The sequence below is a fragment of the Onychomys torridus genome, chromosome 5 (genome assembly GCF_903995425.1).
Source record: "Onychomys torridus chromosome 5, mOncTor1.1, whole genome shotgun sequence".
Taxonomy (NCBI): Eukaryota; Metazoa; Chordata; class Mammalia; order Rodentia; family Cricetidae; genus Onychomys; species Onychomys torridus.
In genome coordinates this window covers 51,502,698-51,526,752 of record NC_050447.1, presented here as the reverse complement: position 1 = coordinate 51,526,752, position 24,055 = coordinate 51,502,698, and the positions used below count along the sequence as shown (strand labels likewise).

Below are 24,055 nucleotides of genomic sequence, written 5' to 3'. Positions count from 1 at the left end.
GTAGGGGTGTGGGTTGTTGTTGGCCAGGTCGGCAGGGGGCGCCCGAGGAACAGGGCGGGGCCGCACCTGTGCTGCTGGCTGCTAGGGATGGGGAGGGGACCGGCGCCCGAAGCAGCTGCGCGCCCCGCCCCGCGGGCTCCTCCCAGCCGCCGCGGCCCCTTAGCTGCTGCCCCGATGCACTGCTCCCGAAGCCAGGACCCAGTAGTCGCCAGAGCAGCTGGAGCACCCGGGCCGGCTCCCGCCGCCGCTGCCCACATCCCTAGCGGACCCCATTGGCCGCATGGAGTCTCCGGAGGGCGCTGGTCGGGGAGGTGAGTCCGATCCAGGTCCCCCGAACCCCAGTAACAAACCGCAGCCCCTCCCTCTACCCATTGGCCCGCTGCTCTCGGGGCCTGGAGATCTGCAAGTGCCTCCTGAGCCGGCCAGTCGGACTCAGAGCTGGGGGCGGAGGAGGGGGCCGGGCCGGGCCAGCGCCTTGGAAACGTGCGGGGACCCGGCTCGGGAAACACAGACTGCATCTCTTCCCCTGCTCTTCGAGCTCCGGAAGCCTTGCTAACTGCCTTCCTAGGCGGTGGCGAGGGGTTTCGCCCCGAGCCCCTTACCAGTCGAGGCTGGAAGTGGGGGAGGGGCATGCCGGGACCCGAGTTCGGGATCTGGAGAGGCGATCCGTGGGGGCGATGCTACCCGCTTGTTCACGCGTAGGCTTTGTTCGCCCCAGCGGCGAAACCAGGAGGAATGATAAGAGGCGGTAGGGGGTCTGGCGCTACAGGCTGAGCTGGGGTTTTGGTAAGGTCATGGCGCATGCACCCCGAGCTCCTGGTGCTGCAGGGCAGCGGTGTCCGTGCTGCCCAGCTGCCACATATTTGGAAGGGAAGGTGTAAGTGGTATGCTCCCTCCTCAGCCTCTCTTAGCAGCTGGGGACCCTTGAGGACTAATTAATATCCTACCGCGAGTCTGCCCTCCTTGGAGTCTGCCCATAGGCAGGTGGCTCATAATAGGGAGAAAACTCTTGAAAATCACCCCCTACATCCCAACCCTTCTCAGCTTTCCAGAAAGCTTTTCAGGGATCAATCGCTGTGGGAACTTGGATGTAAGCTGAACAATCCTTCGCTTGCCTAGCCATGCCCAACACCTCTAGGATTTCCTGAAGGTCCCATCTCAAAGAGCCACCAGGTGCCGGAGGATTTGGCCAGCTTGCCATTCCGCAGACAGCCCAGCCACATGATGGCTTCTTCTGAAGCCCAAAGGGCTGTCCCCTGGGAGTTGTCCCTAAGCTGTCTCCTGTGTCTGCAGGCGGAGAGCAATGTCCTGTTGGAGAACCCTTATCCTCGTAAGCGTTAGACACCCTCCAGCCAGTGGGCTTGCTTGTGTTTTGTTGTTGTTTTGGGGGGGCGGGGAAGTCAGAACTGGCGCTATTGACAGTCCCAGGACTCTGAGTCTCCCAGCACCAGCTCTGTGGGTACCAGAAGGTAGATACAAGGACTTGCTTGCAGAGAGCGAGCTCAGGGCTATTTTCGAGCTGTGCGATGTTCGAAACCTGCCTGTGCCCCCTGAACCTCTGTTAGCATGGCTGTCAGTATAGACAGCCCCTTGTATAGGGCAGAGGTTTTCCTTTCTCTGGAGAAAGGAAGAACTTGCCCAAAAGCTTAAACTGGGATGGAACGAGTTGTTTCTGATGTGTAAATGACAGGCTGGGGGCCTCAGACACCCGATTCAGTGAACAAATACCAGCTACTTACTCCATGCAGGTACTGTGCCTGCTTGTAGGAGGCCCAGACTGAAAGGGCTGGTGCTCTTGAGATCTTTAGCAGGGTTTTCTTGTCTGCATCCTGAGCTAGGGAGCTCTACTTGGTGGGACTTCATAAGGCCTCATGTGGGTAACTATGACTGTCATATCTGAGTTACACTTTGTTTTGGAGAGTGTGAAACGCACACCAAAGCAGAGCCCAGTATGATGGAGGTCTGTATCCCACCTCCCAGGAACCACAGCCAGGCTAGTTCATACAGATCTTGTGAGTATACTTTCAGTATTTTGCATCAAATCTAGATTCATTTTAATCAATAGCCATTGAAGAAACTATCTCCCAAAAGTAAAATTTTTATAAAGTATTATTAAGCTGAGGGGTCTAACTATGTAGTGCTGACTACCCTGGTACTTGCTATACAAACCAGGCTTGCCTCAAACTCATAGAGATCCATTTGCCTCCACCTCCTGGGTGCCAGGATTAAAGGTGTGCACCACCATGCCAAGCCTAATATGCAATTTTTGTACCTAAATAATTTTTTTTGGGGGAGACAAGGTCTCATTACATAGCTCTGGGTGACCTGGAACTCACAAAGATCTGCCTTCCTCCATTTCTTGAGTGCTGGGCTTAAAGGTGGGCCCCACCATGCCCAGCTAATAAATTTTGGGTCTGTTGTTGTTTCTGTTGTTGTTGGTTTTTCAAGACAGGGTTTCTCTGTCACAGCCCTGGCTGTCCTGGAACTCACTTTGTAGACCAGGCTGGCCTTGGACTCATAGAGATCCACCTGCCTCTGGAGTGCTGGGATTAAAGGGGTGCACCACCACTGCCTAGCTACTAATAAATTTCTTAAAAGTGTGCAGACCATGGAGCTGAAAGATGTGCATGAAAGTGTAAAAGGTACCCTTTAGGGACCAAGTGTCTGTCTCCTCCTCATCTCCAGGGGATCCCCAGAGTCAGGGAAACAGAGGCTGTGGCCCTGCATTCAGAAGGCAGAGAGTAGATGTGGAGTCTCAGATGTGATGGTATGGACTCAGGGAGAGAGATGTTGGAGAATGTGGCTCAGGTGGCCCCTACCACTGCGACAATCTCTCCTTCCTGGTGGTCATTTTGTTTCCATTTATTTATTCATGTCACTCATACATTTGTTCACTTGATCAATGGCATAAGCATGGCCAGGCCTTTGGAGCCCAGCAAGATTTGAGCCTAGTTTCCAAGTCACAAATGTCCTAGAAACAGGGCAACAGCAAAGCATTATGTGACAAGTTAGCCCCTAGGAAACCTGGTAGGCAGGAAACTGGGCACCCCAGCTCCAGTCTCCACCTACAGGTTAGGGTAGCAGCAGCAGCAACCCCCCCCCCAACCCCCGCCATAGAGGCTGTATGGGACCAGAGCCAAGGATCACTGTGGAGTCCTTCCAGGGCATCAGACACCCTCTTTTCTCTACCCTGTCCAGGGTGACTCCAGGAGATCTGAGCCCATTCAGCTATTGGCTCAGACAGTCAGCCAGTATTTGACCCTGCCTTGGCCTGCCTAATACAGTGACTCTGCTTCCTAACTGGGAAGGACAACAGATTTTGCTGGTGGAAAATCTGTTCCTTCTCCCTACAATACCTTACAAAGAAAGTGCAGACTAACCTGGATGATTCTTATCACAGCCATTTGTTAATTGTGGGGCCTTGGGGTCATCCATTCAGACAGAAATGAGGGTCATTCATTCATACATACACACAGATGTGGGTCATAGGCTCCCTCTGACCTGGTATATTTTGACTTCTGGCCTCAAACTCATGAACCACCTGCTGCCACTTCCCAACTGCTGGGATTGGAAGTGTGGCCACTCACCAGCCTCAAAGTTGGTCAGTTGACTTGTTTGTAGATAGTCTCACGGAGCCCTGCCTCCACCTCCCAAGTGCTGGGACTATGGGCATGTACCATATTCTTTGTTGTTGTTGTTGTTTTTAGACAGGGTCTCTCTGTGTAGCTTTGTGCCTTTCCTGGAACTCACTTGGTAGCCCAGGCTGGCCTCGAACTCACAGAGATCCATCTACCTCTGCCTCCCGAGTGCTGGGATTAAAGGCGTGCGCCATCACCGCCCAGCAAGAATATTCTTGATGGTGACAATTCTATCTTGCTCATTCTCCTCCCCCTCAGGTTTTGTTTAGGACAAAGCACCCGGATTTACAGAATGGAGACAGGACCAAGGCCAAAGCAAGATGGAAAAAAACAAAACTAGATACATGATGCTACTTTAAAGACTTTACAGATAACACTTAGTTTCACATAATGGTCTTGGTTTGATCCCCAGGACCCCACACAAAAGAGGTCCTGCATCTCATTGACTCTAAAACTTTACAGACAAAATTCAAAAAGATGTAATAAGGCCACTTGTCCTAGGGGCTGAAGACTCATGTGATCCCAGGATCTCTAGTGAGGGGTGCAAGATAGGGGCCATACTTGCTATATAGCTAAGGACCTAGATGGGGTCCCCATCTCAGTACAATACCTCAGAAAATAGAGGGAAGTGGAGAAGTGGCAGCATTTCTTCCCTTTCACTTAGACTGTGTCCTTACTGACCTCTCATAAAAATACAGATGAACTCAGTTCAGAACTCTTCAGTAGCTTTCCCAGCGCACTCCAATAGAAGCTAGTTCAGAGGAGGCCCACCAGTCCTACACACAACTTGACTGTGGCCTTCTACCCATCCCCCCTGCTCCTTACGCTCCAGGCACAATCTGAGATCCACACTCCCCTCAGTTTGCATCCGACGGGGAAAGATTGAAGTGTTCATGGATGCTCCAGACCCACATCTGCTGCTAGCACAGTTCACCAGGAAAGGCAGGCTAGCCTGGCACGCGGCTGTCGACAGTGGGAGCCTGGGCTCTGGGCTCTTCAGTTCAACTCTTTCTCACAGCAGCAGCTCAGTGTGCCCGGTGTTCATCACCCAGGGCTGTCGAAAAGAATCCATCCCAGCACAGATCCACAAATCACACAAGGGCTTTCATTCACCCAGGTACACACTGAGTACCTTCAGGTGGGGGTCAGACACACCATGAAGGACCTAGAAACCGGAGAGAGTAGTTGGAGGGTCTGGGAAGAGCCCTGGAGAACGGGGCAGGGAGGTAAGGAAGGCAGGTATGCTCTCCTCTGAGAAGATGGGGACTGAGTAGCTGTTGAGATCTCTGGCAGGGGGTGAGGAATGGCAAGGAGGCTGCTGAGGGGGATGGGACAGGAAAGGAAAGGAAGGTACCTGCTAAGGGCTCTGAACCGTCCCATAGGAGAAGCTGCCATGATTGCGTATGGAGGTGCAGGAGAGTCCAGGGCTCCACCAAGTCATGACACCAAGCACCAGAAAGGAAACCCTAGTGCTAGTGAGAGATGAGGAACAGTCTCCACCCCAGCACATCCCCGAGGGACTCTTGTTCTCCAACAGAAAATTGTTAAATAAGAAAAACAAGCAATCTGCTTTTTGAAAAGAGCATTCACCAAACTGCAGCGGGGCTGATAGTGAAGGATGATGGGACAGAAGGATGCCACTTCTTATTTCACTTCTCTTTTCATTTGAACCCAAATACTGCATAGGCTTTTCAGAAGGAAGGTGGTCCCCAGCAGAAAGACGGGAACGTTAAACCCCAGGCCAGCCCAAACCCAGACAAACCGCAGTTAGGACAGTAGAGCCTTGCACTGGCAAACCTGATGTGGAATACCCACACTTAGAGCTCCCTGGAGTTGCAGTGCTGAGTGGTCTATCTGTCCACCCACTGTCTGTCTGTCCACTGGCAGATATCCTTTGCCTAGTCACCTCAGAGAGGACAGAGCCTGAGAGGTAGAAGCAGCATCTCATAAGACCACAAGCAAGTTGGGGATTTAGCTCAGTGGTAGAGCACTTGCCTAGCAAGCACAAGGCCCTGGGTTCGATCCTCAGCTCCACAAAACAAACAAACAAAAACAAATAAGGCCATGAGCCAGTCTGGGAACCCCTGGCCACAGCAGAATGTCAGAGGACCTGACATGCCAGCTCCTCATATTCTTCCCCACTCGCCACAGATCCTGGTCCTGGAGGGAGGTGGGGGTTCCCATGAGTGTGGAGGTGACACAATGTCTTGGTTGCAGAGATTGTTAAAGAAGTCAAGGTACCACAGGCTGCCCTGAATGTTCCAACTCATGAGACAGGGGACACTTGCCATACACCTGTGACAGAGGAAGAGGAGGTTGGCATCCCAATACCAGCACCAGGGTTCCTGCAGGTCACGGAGAGGAGGCGTAAGTATCACTGACCATCCCAGCAGCATAGAAGAACCCCAGTCATTGGGGCCAGAGAAGGCTGAGGGCGAAAGGCAGCAACAGCGCCCAGTGATGGGCAGCTAGGCATGCCGTTGCCCCATCTGCCAAATGGAGGAGCTGAGAAAGCTCTCCAGTCTGGAGTATGCAGACCTATTGGGGGTCTAGGTTTGCCTGGGTCTTGTCAAGTATCAGCTTTACAGAAAGTGCCAGTCAGGGAACGGCTCAGTGAGTAAACTGATCACTGTGCACATTAGAACCTGAGTTCAGATCCCCCACACTCCTGTTTAAAAAAAAAAAAAAAGCAAGGCATGATGGTACATGCTTATAATCCCTGAACTAGACAGGCAGGAACAGAGAGATTCCTTGGGACTTCTTGGCCAGCCAGTATAGCCACATTGGTTAGATGAGAGTCCCCATCTCAAAAAGTAAAGCAGCAAACAATTGAGTTAGACACCCATCAGCTTTGGCCATTTGTATGAAAACACACACCCACACCCAAAGTGCCAGGTCACCCATTCGGGAAGAGGCTTGTGGGAAGAAACCTTCGTCAAGCAGGACTGAGTGGTAACTGTCTCCCGCAACCCCCAGAGCCTCTGAGCAGTGTCTCCTCTCTGGAGGTCCACTTCGATCTCCTGGACCTCACTGAGCTGACTGACATGTCTGACCAGGAGCTGGCCGAGGTCTTTGCGGACTCCGACGACGAGAACCTTGCCACTGAATCCCCAGCAGGTGAGGCTGCAGTGGTTTGGGGGGGGGGGAGGAAACATAGAGGAGGTGGTCTGGGGCCCTGTCCCCTCAGATTCCTACTTAGAGAAAACACTTTCTACCCAACTGTGCATGTAGCACTTGTCGGCACATTGCATCCCTTATTTACATTTTGCACTATTTCCCACATAGGAAGGAATTTCCATCCTATCTCCTTCTCCTTGACTTCTCCACATGAACAACAGGAAGCTATAGCTATTCCTTGAAAATATAACTTACTGGATGTGGATTTTAAATTAAGCCACACACAAAGAGAGGGGCACATTCACCAACCTGGCCCCTCCTCAGATCACCTGACTGGCTAAGCCTCTGGAAGGATGCTATCACCTGGAGCTGGGTGTGTGGGTAAGACCTCAGCCTCACCGTCTTCCCATCCTCTCCTGAGCCCCATGCCAGCAGGGAATGTTCCACTCCCTATGGCCCAAACATGGTTTGCCACAAATCCCTACTGGGGACAAAGCCTTCAATCAGTCTCCAATTTAAAAAAATATATATTTTTGGTTTTTCTAGGCAGGGTTTCTTTGTGTAGTCCTGGCTATGCTGGAATTTACTATATAGATCAGTCTGGCCTCAAACTCAGATCTGCCTGCTTCTGTCTCCTGGGTACTAAGAATAAAGTGCTGATTTTTTTTTTTTTTTTTTTTTTTTAAGACATGGTTTCACTGGGCAATGGTAGCACATACCTTTAATCTCAGCATTCAGGAGGCAGAGGCAGGCAGATCTCTTGAGTTCAGGGTTACCTGGTCTGCTGAATAAATTCCAGGAGAGCCAGAACTACACAGTGAAACTCTGTCTAGAAAAACAAAACAAAAGACATGGTTGACCTCTCTTTGTAGACCAAGGTGGCTTCAAACTCCAGAGATTCAACTGCCTCTACCTCCCAAGTTCTAGGATTAAAGTCACCACCACACCTGGTCTCCCAACATTTTAAAAAAGACACCAAGGTGACCTTCAGCTGTCCACTTTGTGCCATGGGGTAGGAAAATCAAAGGAGCTAAGCCTTACCCCCACGTCAAAACATGCACGCATGATCTGGGATAAGACCTATACACCAAGGACCCCATGAATGTCAGTTACCATCCTTTTTCTCATTTTGAGACAAGGTCTCACCATGTGGCCTGTTGCTCTTAAACTCCAAGATCTACCTTTGTCTGTCCTGCCAAGTGCTGGGAAGTCACTATCCTTATTAAGATACCACCAGCCCCAGGGAGGCTCAGAAGGAGCTGCTCACAAGCTTCCTGGAGGTTGGTGGTGTGGCCTATATATATCAGGGGAGCTGTGGGCTCTGAGATAGGACAGCTACATGAAGGGGGGGACCCTGGCTCCACCTCATGGGTATTCTTGTCCCATCTTTCCTGCAAAATGGAGCTCTGCCTGATCCTGATGGCATTCCTTAGCTCTACCTTTCCTTCAAGCCTGCATGTGTGTGTGGTGAGCCAGGAATGCCCCATGATGGCTGTGGCCAGACAAGTAGAGTGGGAGCTCAACTCCAGCCCACCTGTACCCCCATACAGCCTGCACCCTGGAAAGGGGCTGAAGTCTCATGATAGGGCAGAGACTATCAGGCTTGCAGGGCCCTAGCTGTACTATGCCACTTAGGAAGTCAAGGCTTTGGTAGTGCCCTATCAGGTTCACATAGGGGATAGGGAAGATAGGGGATAGTCTCAGGATTTAACTTGAACCAGGCATAATGGTGCATGGCTTCAATCCCAGCACTCAGCAAGCAGGTGGATCTCTTGAGTTTGAGGCCAGCCCGGTCTATGTTGTAAGTTCCAGTCCAGCCAAAGCTATATAGTGAGACCTTGTCTCAAAAAACAAATAAATTAAAAAAACAAAGACAAAAAACTTAGCCTTGACTCCAGTGACTCCTAGGGACACAGAAAAGCCCTTAGCGATCATATAAAATCTTTAGTACTGTGGCAGACACCCAGAAGCATATGTATACCCAGAAGCCTTATCAACAAGATTGGCAGAGGCACAATGTGGAGCTGCAGCCCCCGCCCCCCAATTTTACTGAACTCTAGACTCTGTTTTCACCAGGTCTGCACCCACTATCTCGAGCTGGCTGCCTACGCTCCCCTTCCTGGACAAAAGCAAGGGCGGAGCAGAACCGTGAGAAACAGCCCCCCAGTGACCCAGAACGGCAAGGCACAGTTGTGGACACGTTCCTCACTGTGGAGGGACCCAAGGAAGATTAGCCCAACTCCATCTGTTCGGGAGTTGCTGAAGGGCTGGGCCAGACCACCGTGATGGCAAATCAGGACAGTACTGTCACAAGAGATGTACTCTGTCAACTCCAAGACTCCAGCCATCACCTGACAACAGGTCAAAGTCTCTGGGTGCCAGGCACAGGCCTCTGGGCACCCCAGCACAAGCACAGCCCAGTGGCCTTAGGTCCAGCTGGTTCCTGGACCCTGAATCAGGGATGACACTGTATGGAATCTCTGCCTTGGGATGAGAGGAGAGTTGGAGTGGATAATGGTGGCTTCAGTCTTCTAAAAACTTGTCTCTAGGACACGACTTTTTGTCTCTTGTGAGATTCCAAATAGGTTCAAGGTACGGGGATCCAAGCCCATGAGAGTTGCCCAGGAACCTGTAGGGGTGTATATCCAACCTCAGTGAGCTCATAAGCCCAAAGTAGATTTGGTGGTCAGTCATGGGTTGGCTCTGCTGTCCAGCCAAGTGGTGAGGACAGGTTTACTTCCCTGAAATTTCCACCTTTAAAATTTGCACCCTTCCTCCCTCTGCCCTGGGCAGGTACCTCTATTTCCAGTCTCCTCCCTGGGCAGGTACCTCTATTTCCAGTCTCCTCCCTGGGCCTGCTTCTCTGTCCATGAGTGTGACAGCTCAAAGGCTGAGGAATTGTCCCATGTCTTCCTTACTCCAGAACACCAAACCTCAGTGACAACTCCCACATTGCTGGAAGGTACAGAGTACTGGCTCCCCATTCCTGTCTCTCTCACATAAGGGCATATACTGTGCCTATCCTCCACATCCCATTGCCTAGCTCAACCACCCACATAGCCTGTCAAATGCTCAGTTGGGAAGCTCTGACACTGTGGATGTCTTGGGAGCAGCTCAGGGGAGGCAGGGCCAACCTAGCCACCCACTCTGCTGTGAGATGTTGGACACTCAGTTTAGATGTCTCAACATTACTTTCATGTGCTCAAAGACAAAACAGACTGCTGCTCTGACCATGAATCAAAGACTGGTCTTGAAATAAAGGTTTACTTGCTTTCTGACCCCACGCCAACCTGCCCTGCTGCCCACTGTCTTCTACGGAAGACAAGGCTTTTGATCTTTATTTGCAGTGAATGCTGCTGGGAAAAAATGCCCTGGGATTCTTCTGGGGGGTGGGGGGGTGGGAGCAGCATCCAGGACGCTCCCACTTCAGAGCCACCCTGCCTCTGCACTGTTGACCCTTGAATGTGGGTTATTTCTGCCTGTCTCCTGAAATGAAAACCAACCCTGGTTTCCAAAGGACACAGCCCAGCAGCTGCCTTTTAATCTCAAGGTAGCTGTGTACCCTTGGCCACACTCCAACCTACCAGGGTCTTACCCCCACCATCCACTCTTCCTGCTACGGCTGCCATGGGGCACAGTTACAGAGTGGGATTAAAGCCTCACCATCTGTGGACCAGTGGTCCTTCTAGCTGCTATCAAAGTGCCACTGGGGTTCTGCTGTGCTGTTCTAGGCTGTATTTATTTGAGCTGCATTTCAGGGGCAGGTGCCCTGGATTTCTAGTCTCTAAGTAAGAAATAAAATCCTGCCAATTCTTCCAGACAACAAAGGTGGCCGGAACTGAAGGTGCACTCTGCCCAAAAGACACAGGGAAGGCCAAACCTTGCTGCTTAAATTAACCAGTGAAATGAGGTGATTATGAAGCCAGCCAGGATTGACCACCTTTCTGCAGGCTCAGGTGACCATAACTGTCCACGTGGGCAGTCACCTCAGGTCTTCGTGTTGGCAGGTCTACTGTGTACATTTTCTGGGAATGGTGTGATTCCTGGCACATTCTAAACACCCATGTCCCATTTCCCTTTCCCCAGAGGGAGGCAGGCAGGGAAAAACCCTGCCAACCTTAGTGGCTCTTAGTTCTGAGCAGGGAAGGATGCCCGGCTCACACCCCTTGCTGGCCTTTACCTGCTAGCATACTTTCAGGTTTCCATGACAGGTGAAGCAGCACCAATATGGTATTACCTGTTCTGTCTTGAAATGGAGTTCTGTGACACACACCCCATAAGTCACATAAAATAGGAAAATGGATTCCATTGATAAAGTACCAGCAGAGCAAGAGGATGCTATAGCTCTCCAGAGCACAGGGCTCACAGGCATATCTCTATGAGTTTGGATCTGGATCAAACAAAGTGAAAATGTGGAGTGGCAAACCTCCACAGGGACACTGACCGAACAGGATGGGAGGTGCAGTCCAAGTGTGGTTAGAAGTATGTTGACACCTCAGGATCTGGGATACACAGGAGCCCTGCTCCCAGGTCATCTCAAAGGGTAGTAGATGATTGTGGTCTGCTGAGCAGTGATTAGGGTCAATTGGTAATTCCAGTCTTCCAGAGGCATACACTGCCTATCCTCCACATCCCACTGTCCAGCTCTACCATCACATGCTCTGATGGTAGGCTCTGGCACTGTAGATCTGCCTCAGGACCAGCCCACCCTACCCCACTACTGGTCAGTGACTTTGGAAAAGAGTCCCACAGATATGCCAAAGTAGCAACCTCAAATAACTCTGTGACAATGCTGGCCCTAGAGTCTCTGCCAGAGTCTACAATGTCACGGGCCTTCTGAGGCCAAGGAATCACCCCCACCTCATCAAGAGGGAACCTAATACAAGATCTCTAGGACCCTAAGTAGCTCAGTGACTAATGATTTGGTTGAGATCATGAGATCATTGAACCCCGGAGTTTGTTTTGTTTTGTTTTGTTTTTTGATTTTTGTTTATTGTTTTTTTTTTGAGACACAGTTTCTCTGGGTAGTTTTGGACCCTGTCCTGGATCTCGCTCTGTAGACCATGCTGGCCTCGAACTCAGAGATCTGCCTGTGAGTCCCAGAGATTTTAAAAATTCATATGTTTAAAATGAATTCAATAATGTGGGGCTGGAGAGATGGCTCAGCAGTTAAGAGCACCAGCTGCTCTTCCAGAGGTCCTGGGTTCAATTCCCAGCAACCACACATGGGCTCACAACTGCCTATAGCTCCAGCTTCAGGGGATCTGATGGGTATTGCATGCATATGGTGCACATACATACATACATACATGCAGCCAAAACTCCCATACACATAAAATTAGAAATTAAAAAACGTTTTTTAAAATTTAATAAAGTACATTTTACAAACAGCAAAAGTGGAAAGTATCTGTCCCCTGATAAAATCTCTGAGGTGAATACAATTTAAAAATGTACCATACTATGTACACCCAGTGTGTCTGCTCTTTAGCTAGGCCCCAAAGAAAAGTGAAGGATAAAAAGGTTTAAGAGGCAGAGAGCAGTCACTCTCCTGACTAGAGACCCAGGAAGCCCATCAACATCAATTAAAGGGCTGGAGAGAGAGTTTAGCTGCTCAAGTGCTCGATGCACCAGTATGAAAATCTAAGTTCAGTTCCCCATCATCCACATCAAAGCCAGGCACAAATGCACGCCTGTAATCCCAGCACCAGGAGGTAGAGGTGGGAGGATCCCTGGAGCTTGCTGGCCTGCAAGTCTAGCCAGATTCAGTAAGAGACCCCATCTCAAAAAACAAGGCAGATTTGGCTGGCAAGATGGCTCAGTGGGAAAGGCACTTTCTGCCAAGCTTGATGGCTGTTGGAACCCACATGGCAGGAGAGACTGACTCTCACAAGTTGTCCCCTGACCTACACATGTGCACCATGCTACACATGTGTTTGTGGACATGCATGTGCAGATACAAGTGCTACTAAATAAATGGGAAGATCAAGATAGAAAGCAATCGCGGACCTCCAGGACCCCACACAGTAAGGTCTGAGTGCAGGCCTCACCACACCCCAGGATCAACAGGAAAAAGATGCCTCTTTTAGTCCAAGGAGGCTTAGAACTCAAAGCCCTTCCTTTACTCAAGAGCTGTCCTACAACAAAATGGTTGATAAACAGGCACCAGAGACAGGGGGCTCAGCCCAAATCAACCCTTTTAGAGATTCAAAAAAGCGAGGGGCGGTGCCGGGGAAAGGATTACTGTAGAAGGGAATTAAACTCGACACTCCATCAGTGAAGCAGACAATTCCTAAAGCTAGGCTCCAGGTCTGACTGATAAAATTTCTGACGCTGCCACCAAGGCCAGGAATGGCCACGCTTCTCTCCTTAGCCGGAGATCTGCAGGTGTGCTGGCTTTCTTTCCTAAGGACTGATCAGCATAAGAACCTAGCTTTCCCTTGGTAACTGGTTTACATTTTCATTAATTCTTCACCAAACTTCATCTGTGGTGGTTCAAGACTCATCCTCTGTGTAATCACCTCAGAGGCAAGCTATAAGGCTGCAGCACACTTGGAAACTCAATCAGTTCTGTGTCTACTGGAAGTGTGATATAGCTCCTAATGGCCCTACACACAGAATCCCCAAAAGATAACACTCAAGGCTTCACAGAAGCCGGGGTCCAACCCCCTCTCCTATCTGAACCGACAGACCCCTAGGTTCAGGGCCGGGGCCTCAGGCTACACCTCTGATGCCTCAGCTATTACCTTGGCTGGATGCTGCCAAGTCCCAACTCCCTCTTCTGTGGATTCTGAATGGTCTCACCTAAAACATCTGTTTGCAGTTGTCTCCTGTTTTAATTTGTTTTCCAGTTACTCTGATAGCTGCGCTGCAAACGCTGAGCAGCTCCCAGTCAAGAGTGGTCACAGGTGGCCAGCCATAGGCCACAGCTATGCAGGGCTCTCCTGTAAGCACCGTTCAGTGCCTCCTTCCTCCCGTCCCTGATTCCAGTCTTTCAGCCCCTCAGGAAGGGCTGTGTCCTCCTCTAGGCTGCCAGTGCCCTCTACAAATTCCTCATAGGTGGACTTCTCTGCAAAGGGCCGAGGGCCCAGGAGCTCTATCATGTCGGCCTTCTCCAGCACTTCTTTCTCCAGGAGTCGCCTGCTCACCTGAAAAGGAGAGTTACCCATTAGGCTGCTGTGCCAAGGACAGGGATGGACTAGTGGTCCTCATGCAGGACATAACCTAACCTAAGTAGGCCCACAAAGATCAGCATGGCTTGACCATACCCCGACCTGGGGTGGACCCATGACCTGGCGGGCTGAGTGAAGCCGCACTCACCTTCTCTACCTGTTCTCGGCACTGCGTGAGCAGTTCCAGGGTCCGATCATAGGCAGACCTGACAAGGCACCGGACTTCCTCATCAATGAGCTGGGCAGTTGCTTCACTGTATGGCTTTTCCACCATGGTTTCTCCTTGTCTGGGGAGGTCAAAGGATACCTGGCCTAGCTTCTCACTCATTCCAAACTGCACAATCTGAAGTACAGGAGGAACCTAGGGTTAGTTGTGTCCAATGCAACTGGCAGAGTCACACACTAGGACACTGCTCCTTACCTGGGCATAGGCACTCTGGGTGACCTTCCTCAGATCATCCTGAGCACCTGTAGTAATCTGACCAAAGAACAGCTGCTCAGCCACCCTACCCCCCAGCATCATACACATGCGGTCGAAGAGCTGCTCCCGTGTGTAGAGGTACTGCTCACGGGGAAGGTACTGAGCGTAGCCAAGCCCCTTGCCCCGAGGTATGATGGACACCTGAAAAATAAGAGCCTGGAGCTGAAGAAATGGGTCAGAAGTCAAGAGCATGGACTGCTCTTGCAGAAAACCCAAGTTCAGTTCCCAGCACTCACATCAGGTATCAGGTGGCTTACAACCATCCCGGAACTCCAGCCCCAGATCAGATGCCCCCACTTCAGGACTCTTTAAGGACTGCGCTCATGTGTACAACCACACACGCACACACTTAAAAAAAAACAGAGGCTGAAGAGATAGCTAACAGTTAAGAGCATTTGTTGCTCTGGCAACAAATGGACCCAGGGTCAGTACCCACCACCCGCACAGTGGCTCACAACCACCTGTAACTCCATAAGCTGAGTTCCAGGGCATCTGACATTCTTCTGCTGGTCACCTGGTGCACATAAACATGCAGGCAAAACACTCATACACATAAAATAAATCTTTTTAAAAGAGATGGCTCAGCAGTTAAGAGCACTGGCTGCTCTTCCAGAGGACCCGGGTTCAATTCCCAGCACCCACATGGTAGCTGACAACTGTCTATAACTACACTTTCAGGGGATCCAACACCCTCAAGCAGACATGAATGTGGACAAAACACCAATGCACATAAGACAAAATTAAATCTTAAAAAAAATAAAATAAAATTAATTTTAAAAAACATCCAAAGCTAGGGTTGGGGATTTAGCTCAGTGGTAGAGCACTTGCCTAGAAGCACAAGGCCCTGGGTTCAATCCTCAGCTCCAAAAAAAAAAAATAAAAATAAATAAATAAATAAATAAATAAATAAACATCCAAAGCCTTGTCTGTCAGCCTCAAACAAACTGTTCGACCAGATGCTACACCGGCCACGCCCCCTTATGACTGAGTTTGAGCCACTAGAGACCAATGTTGTTACCCTGAGGAGTACACCCACACCACAGCCTCAGTGTCTGACTGTCTAAGAGGCTCTTCAGGAACTAAACGCACACTTACTCTGACAAGCGTCTGAGCCAAAGCTTAAGACTTAAGCAAGGTCTCGCTCTTTGCCAATAGCTCCTGCTCTGCTTCTCCACCCCAAAAGGAACTGGACAAGTTATAGACCAACACACTCCTTGAAAAGTAAAGGGGGTGAGCTGCTCAGATGGTAAAGGCACTTACCACCAAGGCTTAGAACCCATGCAGGAGAAAACTGGCTCCGTTTCTGACCACCATGTGTTCTCCCTCTCTCCCTCTCTCCAACACAGAAAAATGAGAGTAAGAGGTCATGTCTACAACAAGTGTGCTGTACCTGTGTGGGCTGACACTCAGAAAGCCAGAGATGGCACCTGGGCCCACAGGCTGCCAAGGCCATCAGCAGACACACTCAGCTTGAGAAACTGACCTTCAGCAGAGGATCTGCATGTTCCAAGAACCAGCCCACCACTGCATGCCCAGCCTCATGGTAGGCTACAGTTGTCTTTTCACTGGGTTGTAGGACCTGGGTCTTCTTCTCAAGGCCTACAAACCACAGTCCAAGGAATGAGAAACGGGGAAAGTCCACCCACAAACCCCCAAGGGCACCCAACCGTCTGGACTGACTGCCATGTCCCATTCCACGGTCTGTCAGGAGCCTGCCCCTCCCTCTGGATCAGAGGTCTTCCGTGAGCAGCAGCTCCATCCTACTCTCTGCTCTGTAGTGAAACCCATCTCCCAGCACTAGAGTACCCCATTCATCCACTCTAACCAACCTGACTCATCCTGCTTTAGAAAGGCATTTTTAGGGCTAGAGAGATCACTTAGCTGCTCTTCTAGAAGACCAGGGTTGATTCCCAGCACCCACATGGCAGCTAATAACCATGTGTAACTCAGTTCCAAAGGGATCTAACACCACCCCCAACACCTGAGACAGGGTTTTTCTGTGTAGCCCTGGCTGTCCTGGAACTCGCTCTATAGACCACGCTGGCCTCAAACTCAGAGGTCTGCCTGCCTCTGCCTTGAAAGTGCTGGGATTAAAGGTGTGCACCCTCTTTTGGACTCTGTAGGCACTGCACACACATAATACACAGACAAACATGTAGTCAAAACACTCAGACATGTAAAAGTAAGTCAGTACAGCTAAAAAAAATTTTAAAGCAAGCCACTGTCAGCCAATGAACTTATTGAGTCAGAAGCACAGCGTCACTTTCTGTCATGTGCCAAGAAGCAACACCCATGCACATGGAGACAAAGGGGAATGTTCTCAATGTCCAATTTGCACACCTATAGGAGGTACAGGACAAAGAGAAGCAGTTAACATCATGTGTTGAGCTGTTTAGTCTGCCACTGCAAGGACTGATTAATTAGCTCACCAGAGCCACTGGACAGCCCTCAAGATTGTATGTACTCCTCTATATAGTTAAACTTTAAAAATGACACTGCAATGATGAAGCTTCAGGATGTCTGCCAACCTGGCTAAACTTCAGTTTTTGGCACAGGGATGGATCGATGCTACCATCTGCCTAATTCCCCTCTCCAGGAACCACACCAGACCAACCAACGGCAGCATGAGGTACCCTGTCAATTTCAGAACCCATGAGACCCTTAATTCACCAAACTCCAGTTCCTGCCTGGCTAGCACAGCTAGCTGAGCTGCTCCAGGCTGCTCTATGAACTATCCAGATGGTGTACATGCTGACTGGAGACAGAAACACGTAACCGTCATTCCTTTAACAGTGCTGTCCCAGGAGAGCTCAAGCAGCAGGCGTCCTGGGATGGCCCCTGCCTAGCATGGGCTTTTCCTTATAAATATCATTCATCCAAGCTCTGCTCTTCCTCCCTCAGGTAGACATTCCCTGTCTTCTCCATCCACGCCTAGCTCTGGCTTCCCAAGGCCTGCAAATGGCTTGCATACAATTCAGAGGGGAGTGAAAGCTGCTAGGAGAATCCTAGTTCTAAAGTCTGGTTCAAAAAACTGATCATGTCTTTACATGCTAAAGTGAGGCTGAGCTATCCAAAAAATGCCTGTCCCTTCCCAGGGGATGTGGGCTCACCTCCAATGACCCTCTCGATGGCTTGCTCAAAGTGCCGCTCCTGGACAGAAGAGCTAAGGTGGCGGGCAGCAATCAGTGCTGCCTCATTGCACACATTAGAAATATCAGCACCTGAGTCAGGAAAAGAAAGTCAAGTCAGTGTTTCTGGGTGCTGGAGTTCTACCAAGATCAACTTCATTAAAGGAAAATCTCAAGTAGAAGCCAGGTTAAACTTCAGCAGAAAATGTAGACAGAAATTACTTCACCCAAGTTTCTGGTTAGTTATGTAATTTTTTTTAAAAGATTTATTTATTTATTATGTATACAGAAGAGGGTGCCAGATCTCATTACAAATGGTTGTGAGCCACCATGTGGTTGCTGGGAATTGAACTCAGGACCTCTGGAAGAGCAGTCGGTGCTCTTAACCTCTGAGCCATCTCTCCAGGACTAGTTATGTAATTTTATTGAGAAATAATCCATGTATCATAAAGGCATATGCAACATTAACTTTTAGTAAACTTACCAATGTGATGGTTAGTATTAGCAACCTGAAAGAATCTGCAACCACACGAGGGACACATCTCGGGACATGTGTAGTGGTTTGAATGGGAATGGCCCCCACAGGCTTGTATGTTTGAACACTTGGTCCTTAGTTGACAGAACTGTTTGGGAAGGATTAGGGGGTGTGGCTCTGTTAGAGGAGGTGCGTCACTGGAAGTTGGGATTTGAGGTTTCCAGAGTCCACACTATTCCCAGTTAGCTCTTTCTGCTTCCAACTAGTGGTTTAAGATGTGAGCTCTCACGCTGCCACACCTTTGCTCCACCATCACAGACTCTAACACTCTAAAGCCAGAAGCCCAAATTGCTTTGGTCATGGTCTTTTATCACAGCAAGAGAAAAGTCACTAAGACAGCATGTGGGTACTAACATGCATGGACTCACTCTTCTCCACTCCTGGGTGGGATGTGACCGATCCCTCAAGCTCCTGTCATTGTGAACCCCCATCATGATGGACTGTCACCCGGGGCTCTGAGACAAACATAAACCCTTCTCCCTTAAGTTACTTTTGCCAGGGTATTTTATCACAGCAACAGGAAAAGAAACTAAGACACCAACTATGGCCCTAATTCTGCTCTAAGACACTTCCTATCATTGGAAATACATGATGCCTTTTATTTTTAATTCCTATTCCCACCCCAATCAATTACTACTCTGTTTTCACCTCTGTGGACTTGAATTTTCTGGATCTCTACTGAAACTCCAAACCCTCATGGGAAAAAAAGATTCATATAAGATGTGGCTTTTTATATCTGCTTCTTTCTTTGAGCATTGTATTTTAGACTTTTCTATGTTGTAATGTGTATCAGCACCTCAGCCCTTTTTGTTAAATTGTATTTATTTTAAATTCATGAGTATGTCTCTCTATATACATAATATGTATCACCTGTGTGCTTGGTGCCCAGGAAGGCCAGAAGTGGAGTAGTGGTTTTGAGTGATCACATGTGTGCTGGGAACCAACCAACCCAGGTCCTCTGCAAAAGCAAGTATTCCTATAGTCTCTGAGCCATCTTTCTAGCCCCTAGTATTTCATTGCTTTTACAGCTAAAAATTGTTCTATATAGTATATACCATATATTGCTGATCGACTCATCCACTGTTAGAAATCTGACTGAGTTTTACTGAGGGACTATTACAAATAATGGGGCTATGAACATGCATGTTCAAGTCTGAAATACATTTTCAATTCTCTTGAAAATACACTAGGAGTGGAACTGCTGGGTCATATGGTAACTGTTTTGCTTTTGGACTATCAAACTGATTTCTATAGTGGCTATACCATTTCTGTTTTATATTTCCACTAGCAACATGAGGTTCCAATTCTTGTTCTAGCTTTTTTTTTTTTTTTAGTATAGCTACCCTTTCAAGTATGAAGTTATAACACATTGTGGTTTTACTTTATACTTCCCTAGTAATCAATGTTGAACATTTTTTAATGTACTTACTGGACATTATTTAAAGAATTATATATATATATATTTAAGTCCCTCCAAGGATCTCATAGTCTCAAAGTAGCCTCCCTAGAGTGAAGATCATGGAGTGTAGTACCATACCTCCTACTGTGAGGATCATGGTGTATACTATTATACCTCCTTTTCCCCCCCCTACTGTATAAAAGCTTTTTAAATATTCTGCATATCATACCTTTACCAGATACATGATTTTCATTCTGTGGGTTATCTTTTCATTCTCCTGAGTGTTATTCTTTGAAACATAAAGATTTAATATCAACATGTCTATTTTTCTGTTTGTTTGCCCAAGCACTGGCAATTCAATGTCATAAAGATTCACCTATTTTCTTCTAAGCATCATATAGTCAAAGCTATTAAATTAAAACCTTTATCCATTTTGAATTAATGTTTGCAGCTGGTAAAGTAAGGATCCAACCTCAATCTTTTGTCTGTGAAGACCCAGTTGTCCCAACACCATTTGTTGATGAGACAGCTCTTTCCCCAACTGTCAAAATCTGACCAGTGACGTAAAGCTTCTATCTGGACTTTGATCTCTCTTCCATTGGCCACTGTCTCTCCTTTGCCAGGACCACACTATTTGCTTACAGTGCTTCTGTGGGAAGTTCTGAAACAGCAAAGTGTGAGTCCTTCAACCTTTACAAGACTGCTTTGGTTATGAGGTGCTATGGATGATTGATTGATAAATAAAACACTGATTGGCCAGTAGCCAGGCAGGAAGTATAGGCAGGACTAGCAGAGAGAACTGAGAGAGAACAGGAAAGTGGAGAGGAGGAGACACCAGCCTGCCATCCAGAGAGCATCATGTAAAGGCAGCAGGTAAAGCCACTGAACATGTGCAACATATAGATTAACAGAAATGGGCTGGGTATAAGAGTAAGAGCTAGACAATGGTAGGCCTGAGCTGTTGGCTGAGCAGTTTAAATAATATAAGCATCTGTATGTTTATTTTATAAGTGGTCTACAGAACTGCCGGGGTTTGGCAGGACCCGGAGAGAAAAACGCTAACTACAATTAGGGGCCCCTGCAGCTAGTTCCACTTGAATTTTAGAAATCAGTGTTTCCATTTCTGGCTTTCAATTCACCTCCTTCCTCCTCCTTGTAGGAATCTGTAGGCATGAAAACACTGTTATACACTGTGCCCTTTAACTCAGATCTATAATTGGTTTTATGTACTTATTTTTAAAGTTACAAACCAAAACAAAATATTACCTACAGTCACCTTTGTAACTGTGTTTTTCTTTATGGCCTCAAGTTCTTATCTACCACCCTCTTGCTTCAGGCAGAAGGGCTTCCTTCATCTCTTGCAGGGCAAATCTGCTATGAAACGGTCCTCTGTCTTTTATAATCTGTGATTTCTCCCCACTTTAAATGATAGTGTTGGCGGTCTCAACACACTTAACTGATGGTTTCCTCAGTAGCTCAGCAGCGCCTCTGGGACTCTAGTTTCTAAACATAAGCGAGGTGCTCATCACTGAGGACCACCACCCCACCCCACCCCCCGCCCTGAACTGTATGTGCCCCTTGTCTGATACTTTCAAGAGTCTCTTGCACCTTTGGTTTTCATACTTGATTTATGAGTCTTACTGTTTGGGGGCCTGTGTTTATTCCTACTTGTGAGTTCACTGAGTTTCTTGGATGGATGGATGGATGGATGGATGGATGAATGGACGGGTAGATGGATGGATGGATGGATGATGGATAGATGGATAGATGGATGAATGGATGGATAGATGGATGGATGGATGGATGGATGGATGGATGGATGGATGCATTCACGTCTTTTATCAGTTTGGGAAGTTTTTGTCATCATGTCTTCATCTCTGTCCGTCCTTCCCCAAGTCCGACAGGGGTGCTGGACTGCCACAGGCCCCTTAGGCTCTTCCTTTTCTCCATCTTCTTCTCTTTCTGTTCCAGACTTAACATTTCATTGGATCTATCCCCACATTTCCTGGTTCTCTTCTGTCTGTTCAAACCTACTGTTCGGTTTCTCCAATAAATTCCACATTCCACTTACAGTACTTTTCAGCTCCAGACTTAACTTGAACCTTTCTATACTTACATCTCTTCACTCTGTGTACTGGGTCAGTTTTCCTGATTTCCTTTAGTTCTTTGTTCACATTATCTTTTAGATCTTTGAGAATATTTGAGATATGTAATTTAAAACATTTTTTGTTTTGTTTTGTTTTTTTGAGACAGGGAATTTCTGTGTAGCCTTGTCTGTTATGGTTCTAGCTCTGTAGACCAGGATGGCCTCAAACTCACAGAGAGTCACCTGACTCTGCCTCCCAAGTGCTGGGATTAAAAGCATGTGCCACTATGCCCAGCTTAATTTAAACATTTTTTAAAATTACATTTATTTATGTATCATGTGTGTGTGTGAATGTGTCACACTAATGTTAGTGGTCAGAGGACAAACTGGAAGCTGGTTCTCTTTCTACTCTGTGGGTTAGTGGGATCCCTTGAGCTCTCTCACCTGCCCATTTTAAGAATTTCAAGCAATGATAGTGCATGGCAGGCGGATCTCTGAGTTTGAGGCCAATCTGGTCTACAGAATGAGTTTCAGAACAGCTAGGCCTACACAGAGAAACCCTGTCTCCCAAAACAAACAAAAATTGCTTATTATGCTTAATATTGTATTTACTTGGGGCTTTAACTTTTCCTTCCTTTATGAACATCAATACCTGCTTCTCTGCAGGTTTTATAGTTTTCTGTTAACTCATCAACCAACATTTTTAGTACCTGTTTTTGTTTTTCTTGATACATTGCAATGCCAAAATATGTAGAGACTGTGAAAGAAATTTAAGCTGGCTGTTTTCTGGGGAAAATACCCAAGATTAAAATAGTTGCATCCTTAGCCAAGGGTCAATCCAAAATCATACAGGGGGAGAAGCAGTAAGAACCACTGGGGGTGGGGAGGCAACAGTCAGTGCTGAGCTCTAACTCTGGAAACACACCAGCCGTTCTTTTAATGTGGGGCTTTACATGGTTCCTATTGTCCTCAGCATCTTGGTATTCACAGAGATTTGTGCTACACCCTTTAGGTACAATGAAACTTGGGGAGGAAAAGTACTTAGTTTTTGAAAATTTATCTTACTACTTACTTATGTGTATGTGGAGGCCAGGAAGAGTGCATCAGATCCCTGAAGCAAGAGTTACAGATCTACCCACTGTGGGTGCTAGTAATGAAACTCTAGGCCTTTGGAAGAGCAGCAAACAATCTTAACCACTAAGCCACCATCTCTCCAGCCCTGGAAATGCACTTTGATGAAGCGAAGCAGCATCCTCAAGTCCATGTGGGAATGGGTCAGAGTGAGTTATTGGGGAGTTCTAAGTCGGTCCTATTGTGGAACTGCATGGAATTCTCCTGTTGAGTCCTCCAAACTGAAAACTCTCACAGGCTCAGCAAGGGAATCTAAAGTCTGGGTAACTTACTTAACTTACTCTAGTTTCTTAGCTGGGCATGTAAGTGGACACCTGAATTCTGCAAGGGGTGAGAAAATGGGACAGGAAGGACACTCTAGACAAGAACACCAAGAAGGCCCTTCACATGTTAGCGACAGACAAATGTATACTGTGTGTGAGCATGTCTGGCCCAGAGTGAGGGTGCTCCGCTATCAAATGACCCACATGGCAGAAGCAGACAGCTGTGGAGCAGAAACCTGCAAACAACTTGCTACAGAAGCCATGAGGCAACTGTGGTTTTCAAAGGGCTGCTACGGAGAGACAAAGAGGTCAGAAAACCCATTCCGTAGGTTCCCACCCATTTCTAGGGTTCAAACCGCTCTGGTAGGAAAACAAGAATCCTAGCACCAGAGATGAGGTTTTGAAAAAAGAAAAAGCCAACAATCACTCCAGATGGGAGTTCAAGCCAAGATCAAAGTGGGATATGAGTCATCTCTTCAGAAGATCCCCTTCAGATATTTTTTTCATCTCTGTAGTAAAGACTTAAGTCTAATTAGAAATCCAAAAACTCAAATGGGTACCAACAGGCTTTAGGTCAAGAAGATCTGAAGCCTTTGAAATGTTTCAGGAGGTTCGAAGTTCTATAGACCAGGGTGACCATTTGCCAGGACCAAACAGGCAGGTGTGACACCCACCAGTCAATACAGACTAATGACTGCACTTGGCCACTTGGCCCTGTACAATGAGTGGCTGAGCAACAACACTTACCAGTGAAGCCGGGCGTGAGAGCCGCTAGCTTCCTCGAAAGAGCATCTTTGGTGAGGCATTGGTCTAGCTTGAGTGGACGCAAGTGGACCTTGAAAATAGAGGACCTGCCTTTGATATCAGGGGGACCTAATGAAGAAAATGAGATATACAAAATTATGTTCTCAGAGCTAACTACTTTGCAAAACTTCAAGGACAGCCAGCAGAACTCCCTGCCTGTATCAGCTGCCTGCAGCAAGGTTGAAATGGTAAACAAGTCCAAAGTGTACTTGCACTGGGCAATGCCATATATCAAAACACCTTCTTGGACTAGGTATGTAGCTCACTGGTAGAGTTGGCATGAACATGGCCCTGGTTCAATCAC

The 24,055-nt window shown here is 48.0% G+C and overlaps 2 protein-coding genes across 2 annotated transcripts in view; one reads left to right on the top strand and one right to left on the bottom strand.

Moving 5' to 3' along the window:
* The first annotated feature begins 32 nt into the window (after positions 1–32).
* Positions 33–10,038, top strand: Dbndd1 (dysbindin domain containing 1). Its single transcript, XM_036189050.1, is given in 5 exon segments — positions 33–234; positions 236–311; positions 5,856–6,005; positions 6,615–6,755; positions 8,832–10,038. Coding segments are annotated over 5 exon segments (672 nt in total). The 5' UTR covers positions 33–87; the 3' UTR covers positions 8,990–10,038.
* Positions 10,039–12,532: 2,494 nt separating this feature from the next.
* Positions 12,533–24,055, bottom strand: part of LOC118584316 (AFG3-like protein 1) — a 31,487-nt gene continuing 19,964 nt past the window's right edge. Inside the window, exons 12-17 of the mRNA XM_036188490.1 lie at positions 23,695–23,820; positions 17,516–17,626; positions 15,889–16,004; positions 14,346–14,546; positions 14,073–14,267; positions 12,533–13,900 (exon numbers count right to left, since the gene is read on the bottom strand). Coding sequence (XP_036044383.1) covers positions 13,682–13,900; positions 14,073–14,267; positions 14,346–14,546; positions 15,889–16,004; positions 17,516–17,626; positions 23,695–23,820 — 968 coding nt within the window. The 3' untranslated portion in view covers positions 12,533–13,681. The remainder of the gene's footprint in view (positions 13,901–14,072; positions 14,268–14,345; positions 14,547–15,888; positions 16,005–17,515; positions 17,627–23,694; positions 23,821–24,055) is intronic.